Source organism: Mauremys reevesii, linkage group 3 (assembly GCF_016161935.1).
Source record: "Mauremys reevesii isolate NIE-2019 linkage group 3, ASM1616193v1, whole genome shotgun sequence".
Taxonomy (NCBI): domain Eukaryota; kingdom Metazoa; phylum Chordata; order Testudines; family Geoemydidae; genus Mauremys; species Mauremys reevesii.
In genome coordinates, this window is record NC_052625.1 from 128,203,775 (window position 1) to 128,221,644 (window position 17,870).

At 41.9% G+C, this 17,870-nt stretch overlaps 1 protein-coding gene across 1 annotated transcript in view; it reads right to left on the bottom strand.

Moving 5' to 3' along the window:
• The window catches only part of FOXO3 (forkhead box O3), a 148,850-nt gene that overhangs the window by 16,481 nt on the left and 114,499 nt on the right, over nt 1-17,870 (bottom strand). The window contains exon 2 of the mRNA XM_039529802.1: nt 7,119-8,557. Coding sequence (XP_039385736.1) covers nt 7,154-8,557 — 1,404 coding nt within the window. The 3' untranslated portion in view covers nt 7,119-7,153. The remainder of the gene's footprint in view (nt 1-7,118; nt 8,558-17,870) is intronic.

Consider the following 17,870-nt stretch of genomic DNA (forward strand, 5'->3'; position numbering starts at 1 on the left):
GACAATGCCACACTATCTCTGTGGATGCAGAGAGTGTCCCCCCCCAATGCAATAGAACTGATGCCTTTCGGTTGCATCAGGCTGAAAAGAATGGGGGAGGAGACCCCCAGGCAAGTGCCTGAGGGTGGATCCTTCCTGTACGACCCTCAAAACACTGGGCCTGTATGTCCCCGACTCCCCGGCCCTTCCTGCAAGTGGTTTAAGCTGCAGCAACTTCAGAGCCAGGGGAGCCACCCTTGCCAGGAGCCTCCCCACAAAAGATCCAGGGGCAACAAGAAGCACCCTGGCCTCCAACCCCCATCTACATCCCAAGGGCGGGCTTGACCCACAGTATATCTGTCTTACACGTACTAGTGGATAAAATTGATGGTTTCACAAACATTAGTGAAAAAGATAGTCCCACGAGTATTTCTGTGCTTTCTTCCATATTGGCCTCTATGCTTGGAACACTCTCCTTCTTCTGGTCTGCCAAGCTGCTAAACAATCCTCATTCAAATACCTCCTGAAGACTCAATTCTGCTAAAATGCCCACATGTGAGCCAACAATTTATTATCATATCAGCTAATATTAAAAAACCCAACCTGATGACTGAATCAGCATGGGAGAAAGACTAATCTTGGTAACTGTGTAATCTTGTTGCTATAACCCACACAGCACCCCATACCACCTATTGGTTGCAATCCCCACTTGTATCATGTCAGCTATTGACCCGTAAGATCCTCAAGGCAGGGATTATGTCTTCTGTAAATGGTGTGAGGTGCCTACTGCATCGCTGGGCATTGTAAAATGATAAATAATGATAATCAATACCAGGGTATTCAGACCTGAATATAACTTAGATCAGAAAGGAAGTGCACTGTAGATAGCATTTTTTCAACCCCGTAAAATTGCCTTCTAGTATGGCCAAAAACTAGGCAAGGCCCAGTCCCAACAGGGGAAAGAGATGTACAAATATCCATCAAGTTCATTGAGCATTCTGTTGGGGTCCTTGTGCCACTTCTCTGAGTCCTACCTGCCATCCAAGGGCCTCTCTGAAATCCCTTAGTCCTCTGGTGGCTTTAGATTTTGAAAGCAATCTCTATCCTATCTCCATCTATAAAAACCTAGATAACTACTGCCTGCTGACCCTACACTTAAGGTACAAGTTTATTTGAGGGTGCCTTCTTTCTGGTCAGCATGGTAATCCCCATGATGGCGTTTACTTCAGAAAAGGGAACATGTATGGCCCTGGGACTGTCAGACTCCTTGGGCAATAAGTGCCCAACCTCTGCTTTCTTAATTTCAACTGCTGCAGCAGCAAACTTATTTTCTGCAAAGACAAAAACATCTTCTCTGTGGAACATTCTCTGGGCAAACCTCTCCAATTCAAAGGGTGAAATGTATCCAAGTGTAGAGGCTTTATGCACTGCTTAAGCTTTGAACATGAGTTTTAGTGGGCCTTAAGTGATCCACAGAACCTTGTGTGGCCAGAGGGGTGAATTTCACCCAGAGAGGCTGACCTGCTGAATACAAATCAGCAAATAGCCCCAAAACGTACCATTTGCTATACTGTAGAGGTAATTGTTGTTTTCAGTGATGTAACACTATGTGTTACCCTTTGTAATTTGCGTAATCTACAACTATAGTTAGCTGACCTTGCCAGGACTCTATGACCTAGGATTGCATCATTTTAAATGATGCACAAAGGGAAAATGAACATCTCTAGCCAATTTTTGAGGTATTTTTGCTTTCCATTTTCAAACAAGTCAACTCAATCCCCCTGCAACTATATTATGGAACCTAGAAGAATCCGATGAAATAGAAATTCTCTCTTCACAAGATGCTGATCACCAGTCCATGACATTCTGATATAAAGTTCCAAACGATTCTATCTTTCTAGGTATGTTTAAGGATCCCCTTTCGGTCAGTACTGTTTCCTGAGTGTTCAGTGGGTGACAACAATCATAAAACAAAGAAGAGCTGTTGTGGGACACCCAGGTGTTAAGAAGAGACATTAACAATCAGAAGTACTCTAAAGAGAGGTTAGGAAATAGTGACTGAAAAATTGTCCCGATTATTGAGGGTGTGTGTGTTTGTGGGGGGGCACATTCAATACCTTTGGGAGGGGGACAAAAGAAATGGAGCTAAAAAGAAACACAGGACACAACTGTCTGAACAGGGGGAAATCACAGATGAGTGAATGAAGTAGGAGAAAGTTTGCTGAGTCTCTCCCTTTTCTTCTTCTAGGCTAAAACCAACAGCTGTTATATCATGCCCCAATCAGGTCCTCTGAAATGCTGGTCATGGTTACCATCAGAGGCACAAAGCCAGTGTAACAAAAGTAGGGAGTGTTCTCTCCCAGAAATTTCTAGAGAAACTAAATTCTTAATGCTGGATTCTTTGCACATTTGCATTGGCCCTATAAAGAAAGTCTTTGGATTAAAAAAATAAAAATAAATCCCACATAGGTATACTATATAGATTCTAAGCATGAACAAAACAACTGTATATTTGTTCTTTCCAAAAAAATGACTCCCAAGAGATTTTGCTGGTTTATGGAAAATTTAGTACTTAGTAGTCTATGTATATTGATAACCTATTGAAAATGATACATTTTGGTTTTGAAATCCCACTCAGCCTTTTTCATGGAGCAGATTTCATGTTTGCAACGGCTGAAACATTCTGCTGAAAAGTAGTTTCTTAAGCTTTAATCTTATAAAGATTCTTTACTGAGATCAGGAAAATTGCTTAGAGTAGCATTTAATTTAAGCTCCTTATAACTATGGTGAAGCAGACAAATAACTGAAAAAGTAATGCAGAATTACTGCATAATATTTAATATGAGAAACTTTTACCAAAATAAGAGACACTCACATGGAGGCAAATTCTCAAATGGGATTGTTTAATAGACCAGGAACTATTCATAATCAGTAAGTTCAGACAAAAAAACACATCTACCCTTGCACCTGCTACCAAATGAACCAATAGCACCAGGTCCAGTAATCAGAGGCAGTGACAGGCTTCCACAGAAAAGTGGCCAGTACTCCACCAATTTATATAGTTAACAAGACTGTTCTCTGTAAAGAAAGTCATTTCACACACAAGTACCAGTTTCTTTATTCTGAGTAGTCAGCCTGGGAAAATCAAGGCATCTATTCTTTCCATGAATGACAAAGGGCAATCTTTTATGAGGCAGCTGAGAGAATTTTGCAGATATTCCTGTGCAGAACACTTATCGTAATGTTGCCCAGCCAAGGCTCCTTGTAGATATCCTTTTTGTGTAAGCAGTATAGCGATGCTACTAAAACATGGTGTCAAGTCATTTCCTTGGATACATTTTGTCAACCAATATTGTCAAGGGCATTTATTTTTGCGAGACCTGTTGGCAAACTCTGACCTTGGGCATTTTACTATGATAACATTCCTGCTTTGTTTTTATGCATCACATGAAGATTTGGGATTTCTAACTCCATACACTATATAAGCACTAAGAAGGAAAAGTAACAAACAAACAAAAACAGAAAAAAACCAGCTCTCTCAACAAGTATGGAGTTTTGGAAGTTTTTGTTAATAGTTCATGGGCAAGGGTTCTAGATGCTGAGAGGGAACGCATTCTTTTTTTAAATTATTAAAAAATGAAACTGAAAGAGTCTGAGTCTTTTGAATTTCAGTAAATACCCACATAGCATGCACGGCCTTGTCAAGGTGCTATCCTACGGCATGATCAAGAGGGTGAGATTAAGATTCTACGGTTCATTCCCTCCAAAGACCAGCTCCTGGCCTTGCACTTCAGCAGTCTGACATTTGGAAAGTGTTTGGCTTGTACCGCAAAGAAATCAGTGAAGCTCCTTTCTTCTAGAAAAGATAAAAGGATAGGGGCAGCCAACTATCACATCTACAAAAGTGGCCTCTGAAGACTAAATGAAGGAATTTTGTACATGGCACAGTCCTTCTCTCTTTTTCAGACAACAAATCCATATATATCTTCTATAATGCTCAAAATATGCAGCTGGAAGCATCACTCACCACTGCTGTTCCCCAGCTTCAAAGCCTTTCCTTAACAGTCTAACTGTGAATTAGAGAAAGAAATCTCCATTAATTACAGAATACCTCAAGCAGCAAGGGTCAGAGGGCTGTTCGTCAGCAAGTTATGCAATTTAAACTTGAAAGACAAAAAAGGAGAGAGTTTATAGTATATCGCAAACTGAATGCCCGTTAGCCTTGCAGTTGGGGTATTCTATACATTATTCTGAAGTTAATGGAATTTCTGCACTCTAATGTATAACTAACCTTTTATACTCCTGTATTTTGAAATCTATTCCCCTATACTAATAAACAAACATTGGAGACAAAGGACACTTCAGGAGGAATCTATAACATGAGGCAGTGAATGTGTGTGTGTAAGATGTATGGATGGATGCAGGTGAAAACCCAAATGATCTGCAGAAACAAAGAGGAGCACATTGATAGGAGCACAAGATTGACAATTTCCACTATTAAGGAAAAGAAATACAGAGAAACCCCATGAAACTGTAGTAAATTAAAAAAGATGGAAAGAAGCTAACGCCTAACCAGGAATACATTACAGCCCAAATCTGTTGGTGTTATGCGAGTGAAATTCCCAATGAAGTTACTAGGAGTCATATATAGGACAGATTACAGGATTGGGACCTAAAATGGAAAGCGATGGCCACTTGTGGTTGTGATTGCCCCTTATACATTTTACACATTTCAAATGGCTGCTCTCTGGGCCCAGGTTCCTAATAATTCCATGATTTTTGCATTTTTTTTCCTTGAGAAAAAAATGTGAAAAATATGTGATTTCCTTAAAATCACAGCACCACAGCAAAAATACAGCTCTGATTAAGTCCCAGACTGTTGTGCACTTTACCGCACCAGATCCATGCACTGAGTAGATCCACGAGTGCAAACTCTCCTATCCCATGCTGTACTGCTGCTCCATACACCCCAGGGCTTCTGCCACCAACCATCCCTGCATATCACCCCAGTTATTTGGTTACTTGGGCTGTATACTGCAGTGAAGGTTCAGTCTGTCAGGATATAAAAATAAGTCATTTCTGAGTTCCACGAGTCCTAAAACCACACATCTTCCACCATTAATTGTTTTTTCATTATTTTTTGTAACTAAAAAGGTTGATTTAATTAGAGTAAACATTTCTAAAGACTAAATTTAAAAAGCCGGTAGCTTCTGACATGGTCTCATAAGAACATAAGAATGGCCATACTGGGTCAGACCAAAGGTCCATTCAGACCAGTATCCTGTCTGCCAACAGTGACCAATGCCAGGTGCCCCAGAGGGAATGAACCTAACAGGTAATGATCAAGTGATCTCTCTCCTGTCATCCATCTCCACCCTCTGACAAACAGAGGATAGGGACACCATTCCTTACCCATCCTGGCTAATAGCCATTCATGGACTTAACCTCCATGAATTTATCTAGTTCTCTTTTAAACCCTGTTATAGTCCTAGCCTTCACAACCTCCTCAGGCAAGGAGTTCCACAGGTTGACTGTGCTCTGTGTGAAGAAGAACTTCCTTTTATTTGTTTTAAACCTGATGCCCATTAATTTCATTTGGTGGCCCCTAGTTCTTATATAAAGTAAATAACTTTTCCTTATTCACTTTCTCCGCACCACTCATGATTTTATATACCTCTATCACAGGGGTCGGCAACCTTTCAGAAGCGGTGTGCCGAGTCTTCATTTATTCACTCTAATTTAAGGTTTCGAGTGCCAGTCATACATTTTAAAATTTTTAGAAGGTCTCTTTCTATAAGTCTATAATATATAACTAAATTACTGTATTGTTGTATGTAAAGTAAATAAGGTTTTTAAAGTGTTTAAGAAGCTTCATTTAAAATTAAATTAAAATGCAGAGCCCCCTAAACCAGTGGCCAGGACCCAGGCAATGTGAGTGCCACTGAAAATCAGCTTGTGTGCTACCTTTGGCACGTGTGCCATAGGTTGCCTACCCCTGCTCTATCATATCCCCCCTTAGTCTCCTCCTGTCCAAGCTGAAAAGTCCTAGCCTCTTTAATCTCTCCTCATATGGGACCCGTTCCAAACACCTAATCATTTTAGTTGCCCTTCTCTGAACCTTTTCTAATGCCAGTATATCTTTTTTGAGATGAGGAGACCACATCTGTACACAGTATTCAAGATGTGGGAGTACCATGGATTCATATAAGAGGAATAAGATATTCTCCGTCTTATTCTCTATCTCTTTTTGAATGATTCCTAACATCCTGTTTGCTTTTTTGACTGCCGCTGCACACTGCATGGACATCTTCAGAGAACTATCCATGATGACTCCAAGATCTCTTTCCTGATTAGTTGTAGCTAAATTAGCCCCCATCATGTATGTATAGTTGGGGTTATTTTTTCCAATGTGCATTACTTTACATTTATCCACGTTAAATTTCATTTGCCATTTTGTTGCCCAATCACTTAGTTTTGTGAGATCTTTTTGAAGTTCTTCACAGTCTGCTTTGGTCTTAACTATCTTGAGCAGTTTAGTATCATCTGCAAACTTTGCCACCTCACTGTTTATCCCTTTCTCCAGATCATTTATGAATAAGTTGAATAGGACTGGTCCTAGGACTGACCCTTGGGGAACACCACTAGTTACCCCTCTCCATTCTGAAAATTTACCATTTATTCCTACCCTTTGTTCCCTGTCTTTTAACCAGTTCTCAATCCTCCCTCTTATCCCATGACAACTTAATTTACGTAAGAGCCTTTGGTGAGGGACCTTGTCAAAGGCTTTCTGGAAATCTAAGTACACTATGTCCACTGGATCCCCCTTGTCCACATGTTTGTTGACCCTTCAAAGAACTCTAATAGAGTCCCTCAGTGACAGTGTTGCAGCTGAGAAGAAACTGCCTAATTAGGGTCTGGGGGTTAGCCCTGAACTTTGAACTTGAAATCTTTACAACTTGTAGCTTTCCCTCTCCTCCCTCAACACCTCCTAAGTTTGTTTATATCACATATATCACTATACATCAAGTTCACCACAGACCATATTAATATAATTAATTCACACAAACTATTAACTACTCAGAGTAAACGCCAATAAAAAAAACAACTAAATATTTTTACCACATCTAAAGGACACTGACCTGCTTTGCCCATTTCCCCTTTTCTCAAAGATCCATCAGCCTGGCACCCAACTCTGTGACGAAGCCTGCTTAGCACCAGTGAAGCTCCCCACATTCAGACTGACAACGTTCTGAGCTGAGATGAGGGAATCGAAGTTAAAATCCAACCCATCTGCATCCATGAGTTCACTGCGGATAATGGACTCCATGTCACATTCCAAGCTTCCATTGAAAATATCCAGGTCCAAATCGCTTGGGAATTTATCATGCCCCATGACTGGAAGGTTCACACTAGTGGAATACAAAGAGCCTGAGAGCGAGTCAGAAAGGGTTTGCATAGACTGATTGATGGGTGACTGCTGCTGGTGTTTGGCCGACCCCAAGTTGTTCGTATCATTTAAGCCCATGTTACTGATGGAATTTGACAAGGCACGACTGCCACCAAGAGAAGAATTCTGAGATTGATGCTGGTGGTGGAGCAGGTTCTGATTGACCAAACTTCCCTGGTTGGACTGAGCAGCAAATGACATCATTGGATCACTGCGAAGCATGATACTCCTGCGTGAATTCTGGGCAGACACAGCAGTGCTGGCTTGAGACATGAGTGGATCAGACTGCGTCATCATGACATCACTGTGACTAAGTGACTCAGATGCTAGCAGATCCTGCAGCGTCTGGTTGTTATAATGAGAAATGGAAGAAAAGGTAGCTTGCTTGTTTTCTTGAATGGTTTGCATGGGAGACTGACGAAGGGAATTCAGAGATGATGGTCCAAACACAGCACTGTTGAAATTACTTGATGGAGAACCAAGTCCGGAACCTTTGGAACCATATGGAAAACTGGAGCTTCTTTGCATGAGCCCCCCTGATGGTGACTGCTGGGGAGAGGGAAGCGTTATATTGTCCAAAAGATCGTCCATGATGAGATTATCTGTCAGTCCATCATTCAAGTTCATTGTGCCTGCCATATCAGTCAACCTAGGCAACTCAACAGTACATGGTTTATTTACCGATGGGGACATGCTTGATGGACTATTGTACAGCATTGGAGAAAGTGGAGCATCATCATCCTGAACGTCATCTAGTTCGGTACTCGCCAATATCGGTGACAAACGGCCACTTATTGTACTGGCATTTGAATTTGTACGAGAGCGGAAATCTGTCCAAGCATCCAGCTCATCACTGCTGCGGGAAGTTGGGCTCCCTGGCCACTTGGAAAGTTGAGACGGGCTGTCCTCAGTAGCTTCTTGTGCAGCTTGCAGGGCTGCCTTTTTCTTAGCTGCTCGGCCTCTGCTTTTTGTGTATTTGTTGCTATTGTCCATTGAAACAGCGCGTCTCCGTGGGGGCTTCCCACCTTTTCCACCATCTGGATTAATCATCCACCAAGAGCTTTTCCCAGTTCCTTCATTCTGTACCCTGATGAATCGACTGTGAAGTGACAAATTATGCCGGATTGAGTTCTGTGGGAAAGGAATACAACAAAAAGTCAGGGCAAGTACCATTTCCTCTGCTAGTCTCATCTCAATCATGCAAGGCCAAAACGAAACGAAACTTTGAAATCCGATCAAAACACTGGGCTGCTCTGGACACTCTGCCCTGCTCAGGCAGGGGTCAGATACTGGTTGTAAATTGCGAGCAGGGAGTTCTCCTTGTGGAAAATGCCATGCTGTTGTAAAGCACAGCCAACTCCTGGGCCAGCTTCTCTGCCCTCACCCCTCCTCACCCTTGACATAGAGAGCACTTCCAGGGAGAAGGAATGTGGCAGAGCTCCACTCTGCTGTGCCCATCCTCCATTGGCGTAACCATCACCCGGGCTAGGGACTGCAGGACGAGGGAGCTGCAACTGACACCCTGACAACCCACCCTTCCCCTGAGCTGTAGGTTGCTCATACTTTCAAATCATTCAACTGCAAACAAACAAACAAACAAACAAAAAACCGCATCACCAACTGCTAAGCCCCGGTGGATCTGTACCCTTTATATTTTTGACTGAATAAAATGTCCTGCATACAGATTAAATTATCAGTTACTATTGTTCCAAATCTCTCAAAATGAGAACTGCAAACACTTCAATAAAGGTGATAGAAAGGCTGTCTACTCTCATTGCAGCTTCTGTAAGTACCTTTGTATTCTTTACTGAAATGTAATTTTGTACATGTATTATAACAATACTCCAGTGCAAATCACAACTGCTTTCCCTCCTCCTCCTATAGGACTGCACACTGGAGGTGGGATGTACTTTTTCTTTCCATTGTTGGAATTTGAATTATATATTCAGGGTAGCTGGTCTGTTGCACCCCGCACCCACAGCATCCTCACAGTCTCCCGAAGCTGGAATGCTATTATGCACGATAAGATCATAAGCACAGCAGGCTGCTAGTAACAGAAATCTAGAGTACCCATAAAAGGTCCAATGAATCCCAAATCCTGCCTGGTGCCATCAAATACACTGGACACAAGAAATGAAAAACAGTATTGTATTCTGCTTATGCATTCTCAAAAGAGAGGTGTGACTTCACACCATGGTGACTGAACCCAGTACAAAATCCTGAGAGAGACCCAGAAAACTAGCTCCCAGTAGCTCATGTAAAATGACACCAGACTTACACAAGTATAACTGAGATCAAAATCTCACTCTAGATCCTCTGCTTAAAATACAGCTAAAAAGACCATAAGAAATTTGCTAATAAGAATTTGTATGTTTTTTGATTTTATGCGCAAGTTAAAGAGTTTTGGAGCTATGCCATATTATTTTGGCAAACTAGTTGTACTAATGCTGTATGTTAAATATGAACAAGTTTTAAGTCATAGATGTTTTTAAAATATTGGCAAACATCAGCTGTATCTATGTGGAGGATACAAATACGTGTTCCACCAGCATGTTTTAAAAAGAGAAATTCAACAGGCTCTCATTGTAATCAAACAAGCCAGAATAAGTGTTTTCCATTTACAATGCACTGAAGGGATTCCAGTTTCAATTAGACAAAGAACACACACAACCAAACAATTATTCATAAACACATTAGCATTCATACTATTAACATAAAGGGATGTTTGACATAAGTGAACTGAAGACACATTGGCTGTGTGAAGAAATGTAGCCCAGATTATTTTTTTTCCCCATTTTGTTGATGGTAAATACATTTTTTTCACGTTGTATTTTTGGTCACTTTCAAGACTGACCTCCCCCCCACACCTCTCTCAAATTCTTCTCATACATGGGCAGCAGAAACATTCTTGTTTACCACTCATGAAAAAGAAAAATTAATAAACTACAGTTCAAAACAGTTATTTTTAAACAATTTGCACAGCATAGCAAACAAGACTCCATAATGACACTAAAGTGAAGTTTGTATCAGCATCTCAATTATAAACTCTTATATTTCCAAGGGACTATAATACCTTAAAAAAATTATTTTGGGTTCATTCGCAGCATAAAAGTTCCTCAGTCTAGCCAGGAGGGAATTTTTTTTTAATTACTGAATTAGTGAGATTTTAACTGTATGAAGGGTCTGGCAGAAATATGTTTTAAATTATATGAACCAGATGCCACTACCCACTTCCCCACTCTCCTCCAATAGGGCTCTTAAATTTAAAAAACTCAAATGATTTATTGAACTAACATTTCCTACCTGACGCTCCAACCTTGCAACTGGGTCCATGTGGATGGACTCTTATGCCCATGCCTTGCTGGCTTCAATGGGGCTCTGTGCAGGAAGTATTTATGTCTGTCCACACGGATCCAGTTGTAGGATCAGGCCTAACTAGGGTTGCCAACTTTCTAATCACACAAAACCGAACACTCATGCCCCGCCCCTGCCCCTGCCCCTCCCCTTCTCCGAGGCCCTGCCACCTGCTCACTCCATCCCCCCTCTCTCTGTCGCTTGTTCTCCCCCACCCTCACTCTCTCGCTCATTTTCACTTGGCTGGGGCAGGTGGTTGGGGTGCAGGAGGGGATTAAGGCTCTGGTTGGGGGTGCGGGCTCCGGGGTGGGGCCAGAAATGAGAGACTCAGGGTGTGGGACGGGCTCTGGGCTGGGGCCAGGGATGAGGGGTTTGGGGTGCAGGAGGGCGCTCCAGGCAGGGGCTGAGGGGTTCGGAATGTGGGAGGAGGCTCTAGGCTGAGGCAGGGGGTTGAGGTGCGAGGAGGGTGTGTGTGGCATGTGGGCTCCTGGAGGGAGTTTGGGTACAGGAGGGGCTCAGGGCTGGGGCAGAGGTGTGTGTGTGTGTTGGGGGGGAGTGCAGGGTGCAGGCTCCAGGAGGGAGTTTGGGTGTGGAAAGGGCTTAGGGCTGGGGCAGAGGTGTCGGATCAGGTGCGGGCTCTGGAAGGGAGTTTGGGTGCAGGAGGGGGTGAGGAGTGTGGGCTGTGGAAGGGAGTTTGGGTGCAGGGGGGCTCAGGGTTGGGGCAGAGGGCTGGGGTGCAGGGAGCAGACTGCACCCCGGTTGAAAACCAGACACTTGGGAACCCTAGGCCTAACTGTACACACACAGTAAGAAAAAGTTACTCAGAACCACTATAACAAGAGCACAACAAAGACTGGACACACAAGTAAACCGGCCAGTGATTATGCTAAAGAAAACAATCTTCTTACAGAAGGAAACCAGTAAAGAAAAACGAGTTAGTATGTAAATGGCACTTTATGTAACTTAAGACATACAAACAAACTGCCTGAAATGTCAATCGCCACCCATTTTCAATGCAAAAGCAACCCACTGATGTTTGCCAGCTCTAACCATATCACATAAATCCCTGACATGCAAAATGCTGAGTGGCCTCAACTTGCATTGACTTCATGGAGTAGAGAGAACTTAGCAGCTTACAGGATCAGGTCCTAAACATGTGTGTGTGTGGGGGGGGGAGGGAGATGTAATTTGCATTTTTATAAGGATCATCATCTCTTTGACGCACAGTGTTGGTGTTACAGAAATAAAAAAATAATGTTTCCACTGAAAATTGGTGGTTATGAAAAATCCAAGCAGTTTGTTTTCATTTAAGTTACACAAAGTGCCATTTACATACCAGCTCTGGTTTTCCTTTACTGGTTTCTGCAAGAAGATTGTTTTCTATAGCATAATTGCTGCCTGTTTACTTGTGCGTCCCACCCCAACGCCACCCTGCTCCTCTCATGACTCTCTGCTTCCATACACGAAGGGATCTCTCATTCCCCTTTCAAATACTTACTTAAAAACACATTTAATTTTGTGTAGCCTTCCCACATTACGCTTTTCACAATGTCCTGATACCTTCTGTCCCATGTATCACATCTATCCAAGTTGGACTGAATTCTGGCCTGAACCTGCTAGTCTTTCTCTTGTTAGCATTCCCACAAAAGTCAATGCGACTGATTATTCTCATGTGCAAAGGCGACAGGATCTGTCCATCAGCTTGTAAAGTGAGAGTGACCCTCTTTTACAGGATTTCTGAAGTGTCACGTGGACTTATATCACTGTCATAAAAAAATGTAAAAGATTCTGAAAAGAATATTCACTCACAAAAATCTGCATTAGAAATATATCATCCTTGTGACAAACCACAAAGGGACCTCCCCCAGGAAAATGCCAAGCGAGGATTCAATCCGACTCCCATTCAAATCAATTGGAGTTTTGCCTTTGATGCGAATGGGAGCAGGATTAGGCCATTAAGATGGAAATGTAACAAATCATTCCACGCCCAATGAGATGCTTTAAAGATACGATAATGGCACTCTCATGGCACCGTACTGGATTACATATGCATGAGACAGATGCTAGTCATGTTGTTTAATGAATCAGTGGAAAGGGCTCAGATACCTCAGTGATGGGCACAACATAAGGATCTGGATAAGGACAGAATAGGAAAAATATGGTGTATTCCTCCCTTTATTGTCTACAGTGCCCAAAGTCTACTATATGGTTTATTAACAGATAGAATATGTGGTCCTTGCAGTTTAAAATCAAATGTATACAGTATTTATGTGTATGTATAGGTGCCTAGCACAACAGGGCCCCGATCCCTTAGTGGGCATCTAGGCACTTCTGTGCTACAAATAGTAAGTAATAAAAACAACAGATTCAACACAAAAAGGAAGAACAAAAGGAAAGATGCCATGCGAGAAAGTAAGATGTTGGTAAGACAATAAGAAAATGCTGAGGCTTTGTTTGGCTGCACACTTCTCAAAGTTACAGGTGACTCAATTATTTGAACACTGGTGTTAGTGCTTATGGATTTTAGTGGGTGGGAAAGGCTGAGATGGGTACTGAGCAGAATTGGAGCTGGGTCAGGTTGTGGTGTTCCTGATGAGATGCATGATAAGCAGGGAGGAGTGAGGCTGGACAGCAAGGGGGCATGCAGGTCAGAGAGTCATCAAGATGTTAGAAACAACTGGAGATGCCACTGTCAAGATGAAAAGTCCAGGAAGAAGAGAGTCCAGATGAAGTCAGGAGGCTGCTGCGTCTGAACGTTGGGTCTTGCTGCTGCAAGTGGCTAAAGAACTCTGTCGGGATTTCTGGGGGAGGGGAGAGACCTTTTATAGACCATTCCTGGAAGGAGAAGTCTGGTGGAAGTGGGCCACATGGGTGGGAGGAAATGCTTGGGGTCTGAAACTCATCTAGTGGAGCTATGAAAGTGGGGTTGGAGTGTCAAACTCTCTTCCTTGGTTCCTTCGCTGTGTGCTTTCTTCTGTCTGTTTTGTATCCCAACCTTTAATTTTTCATATACTGTAGTTTTGTATGTGAAAAGGACAGAATGCTGTATGCTAGAACGGGGCCTATTCGCATACAATGGTCCATTCATAATGAATCAGCAGACCAGTGCTCAGATCAACAGCACTGACAGAGGTAATACTTTTATAGAACCCAGAGCTATATTTTCAAATGTTAATGAGTAAACTTTTAACTTCCTTAAATTAGTCCTCCTTCAAAAAATCAGCTATGTTTTGCTCTACAAAATGAGTGTACAGTACCTAGTATGTCCTGATAACTTATTTATCTGACCATTTTTTTGATAGATTACAAAAAGATAGGATTACATACAGGGCACTTTATCATTTCCAACATATTATATACCAGAGTTGATGTAGACATCTAGCTGCTCCTTGCCTCAAAGGCTTGCAATTGTAAAGTATTTCAGCATTTTATCCTCATCAAGCAAAACTGGCAGATCCCCTAGTCTTTAAAAATGCAAAAATTTCCCCGCCCCTCCTAGCCAGTGTCTGTTTCAGTCTCTTCCAAACTGTGTTTACCTTGTGGAGCCTGTCCATTAACTCAGACACCAGCTGCAAGTGCTTCCACAGGAATACAGAGACTTTTTTGTCTGGAAGCAACATGTGGTATCAATTTATCATTCTCAACAACACAACAAGGAATCCACTCACTTTAAAACTAAAAAGAGAGTTGTGTAACTTAAATCTTCAAAGCCCCCCCCCCCCGCACCTTTTATTAAAAAAAAAAAAGCCTGAAAATTATCAACAACGCAACAAGGAATCCACTCACTTAAAAATAAAAAGAGACTTGTGTAATTTAACTCTTAAAAGCCCGTTAAAAAAAAAAAGCCTGAAGATTAGCATGATGAGGTACAGCTGGTGAATGCTGAGACTAAGTTACATGTCCCTCAAATAATTCTACTAGTCTGGTGAGGCATGATTTCCCTTTATAAAAGCTGTGTTGATCCTTCCCCAATAAATCCTGTTCATCTATGTGTCTGATAATTCTCTTCTTTACTATAGTTTCAATTTGCCTGCTACTGAAGTTAGTTTTACAGGATCACCTCTGGATTATTTTTTAAAAATCGGTATTGCATTAGCTATCTGCCACTTCTCTGTTACAGAAGCTGATTTAAATGATAGGCTACATAGCACAGTTAGTAGTTCTGCAATTTCATATTTGAGTTCCTTCAGAACTCCTGGGTGAATACCACTTGGTCCTGGTGACTTATTACTGTTTAATTTATCCATTTGTTCCAAAATCTCCTCTATTGATAGCTCAATCTGGGACAGTTACCCAAAAAGGATGGCTCAGGGGAAGGAATCTTCCTCATATCCTCTGCAGTGAAGACCGATGCGAAAAATTCATTTAACTTCTTTGCAATGGCCTTCTCTTCCCTGAGTGCTCTTTCAGCATCCCAATTCTCCAGTGGCCTAACTGATTGTTTGTCTGGCTTCCTGCTTCTGATGTACTTAAAAACTTTTTGCTGTTAGTTTTTGTGTCTTTTGCTAGTTCTTCAAATTCTTTTTTTTTTTTGCCTGCCTAATTATACTTTTACACTTTCCTTGTCAGAGTTTATGCTCCTTTCTATTTTCCACACTGAGATTTAACTTTCAATTTTTAAAGGATGTGTTTTGGCCTTTAACCACCTCTTTTACACACTGTTGTTTTACTCGGTGAAGAGCCAACTTGTTGGTGTTGGAAGGCCCTTTCCTACATAGCTCCACAGGACTGCCATGTTCCTCTGGTTCAAGAAATTTAAAAGATCCAAAGAACATTTTATCTTCTCTGTCCCTGTTTTCCTTTAAGAATACCAGGGACATGCAACACAATAACTAGTGTTAATGCATTGCAGACGCAGAGAAACCAAGCACTCAGAAGTAAAAGTTCAAATCGAGCTTTCTCCCATTCACTCAGCCATGTTACACATACGTAATGTTTTTATTTCCTGTGTTTCTTGTTGAATATAAACCTATTTTTAAAATATATTCCTGCTTGTTATTAACGTTTACCTAAACAGTTCAAGTTGCAGGGGGAAAAACTACAAAACTAGAGATTTCTTCACATTTCAGTGCTTGATTTCTCAATCTGAAATACTGCATTATTGCTAGATTTTCTATTCTATATTCTCTCCATAAACTTTGTATCTGCATGAAATATAGATATTATAAACACACACACAAACTGAAATGTTCTTGATATAGTTTCATTTTCTAGTCTCAGTATCTGATGAAATCTGTGAGTCACAACAGATGCTCAGTACATGCAGTGAAAGAACAGTACTGTCACCAAAGTGAGAGCAGCAGCCCTTTATACACAGTTAACAATGGTTATTGCACTTAAAGTTCTGAGCAGAAATAAAGTAAAAGTGAGCCATGGGCTCCTTTCTGCTAGCCCCAGATGCTGGGATGACCCAAGCACACCTTTCTGTAGAAAAAACCCACAGGAAGAGAAAAAAGTCAGCTGGAACTCTGAAAAGTTTGCTTTGTGGAACCCTTCTTATTCTCTCAAGAGAGCGGTATTTCTGATTGTGGTTTTAAGGGAGGAGCCAGGAGAATGCCTTGCTGCAATTAGCTCTCACCTCCACGCACATCTTTCCTCCTACTCTTCGAAAAGGTAGAGGGCATCAAGGGGATAATTAGAACTGCTTGAAGCAGCATTCATTGGAGTGAAAAGAACAGGAGTACTTGTGGCACCTTGGAGACTAACAAATTTATTTGAGCATAAGCTTTTCATCAGATGCACGCAATGAAGTGGGCTGTAGCCCATGAAAGCTTATGCTCAAATAAATTTGTTAGTCTCCAAGGTGCCACAAGTTCTCCTGTTCTTTTTGTGGATACAGACTAACACGGCTGCTACTCTGAAACCCAGGGCTGCCCAGAGGGGGCGGGCAAAGTGGGGCAATTTGCCCCGGGCCCTGGGCCCCGCAGGGCCCCCCACAAGAGTTTTTCGGGGCCCTTGGAGCAGGGCCCCTGGAGCGGGGACCTGCTGCCGAAGTGCCAGGTCTTCGGCGGCAATTCGGCGGTGGGGGCCCCCCGCTGCCGAAGACCTCAGGCCCCCTGAATCCTCTGGGCGGCCCTGCTGAAACCATTCATTGGAGTGAAGATTTACACTCTGAAATCTTCTGTGGTAAGATATGACACTACCCTACAGACCTCTGTCTACCCTAAAGTGAGGATCCCAACCGTGCCATAGTGTGATGGGAAAGTTTACTTAGAGCAGAGGAAACTAGCTCCCCTGCTACCCATGCACTTTCTGCTTGCTTTTGCCCCCTTACACCAGCCTAAGTGGAAAGAAACTCACATGCATAGGAAATTTACTCCCTCCCCATTGAGCTGCTGAAATGGACTTCTTATACAGTTTGAAAGTACAGGTACAACAGGGAAGTCATATCAAAACAGTTATATTAGTTAGTTAAATATATATTTAATAAAATGTTTTACACAAGAACATGATCATTAAAACATGCTGCTGCCCCATTCTTTGAAAACACTGACATTTTAAACTACTATTCTAACAACAAAAGCTGGTTAAAAGTGTCTGGGAATTGGCTGAACACATCACACTTCCAGTTAGCAGCAAAATTTCCAGTTATTTTACAGAGAGCCATCCAATGACCGCAGGAGGACTCAAATAACTAACATTTGTTTTGCTTTTAGCAGAGCATGCTGGTTTCAGTTTACTTTTTTCCACTGAGTGGGGGAAGGGAGTGAAGTAAATCTCAATAATGTAAATAATGTAATTTTAGAGAACGACCAAACAGCAAAAAGTCACAGGATTAAGGGGAAAAAAAAGCAGAAACAACCTCTCACCCTAAAAAAGAAAAAAACATACTGAATGTGCCGAAAAGTGAAGTAAACTTCATGAAGAGAGATGGCAACGGCTGTGCGGCGTTTATTTTTTCAGATTTAGAAATTGTCTCAGTAGCGTATTTCCCAGCTGTTTTTGTTCTTGGAGGAGTACAGAGAACATTCCATTCCACACAGCCAAACCTGTGCTTCCGGCACACATTGGACTTTGGAAGCAGCTCTCAGAAGGGTTTTTTTTTTCCTTTTGGCTGAGCACTCCAGCAATTCCTGTCAATATTATAAAA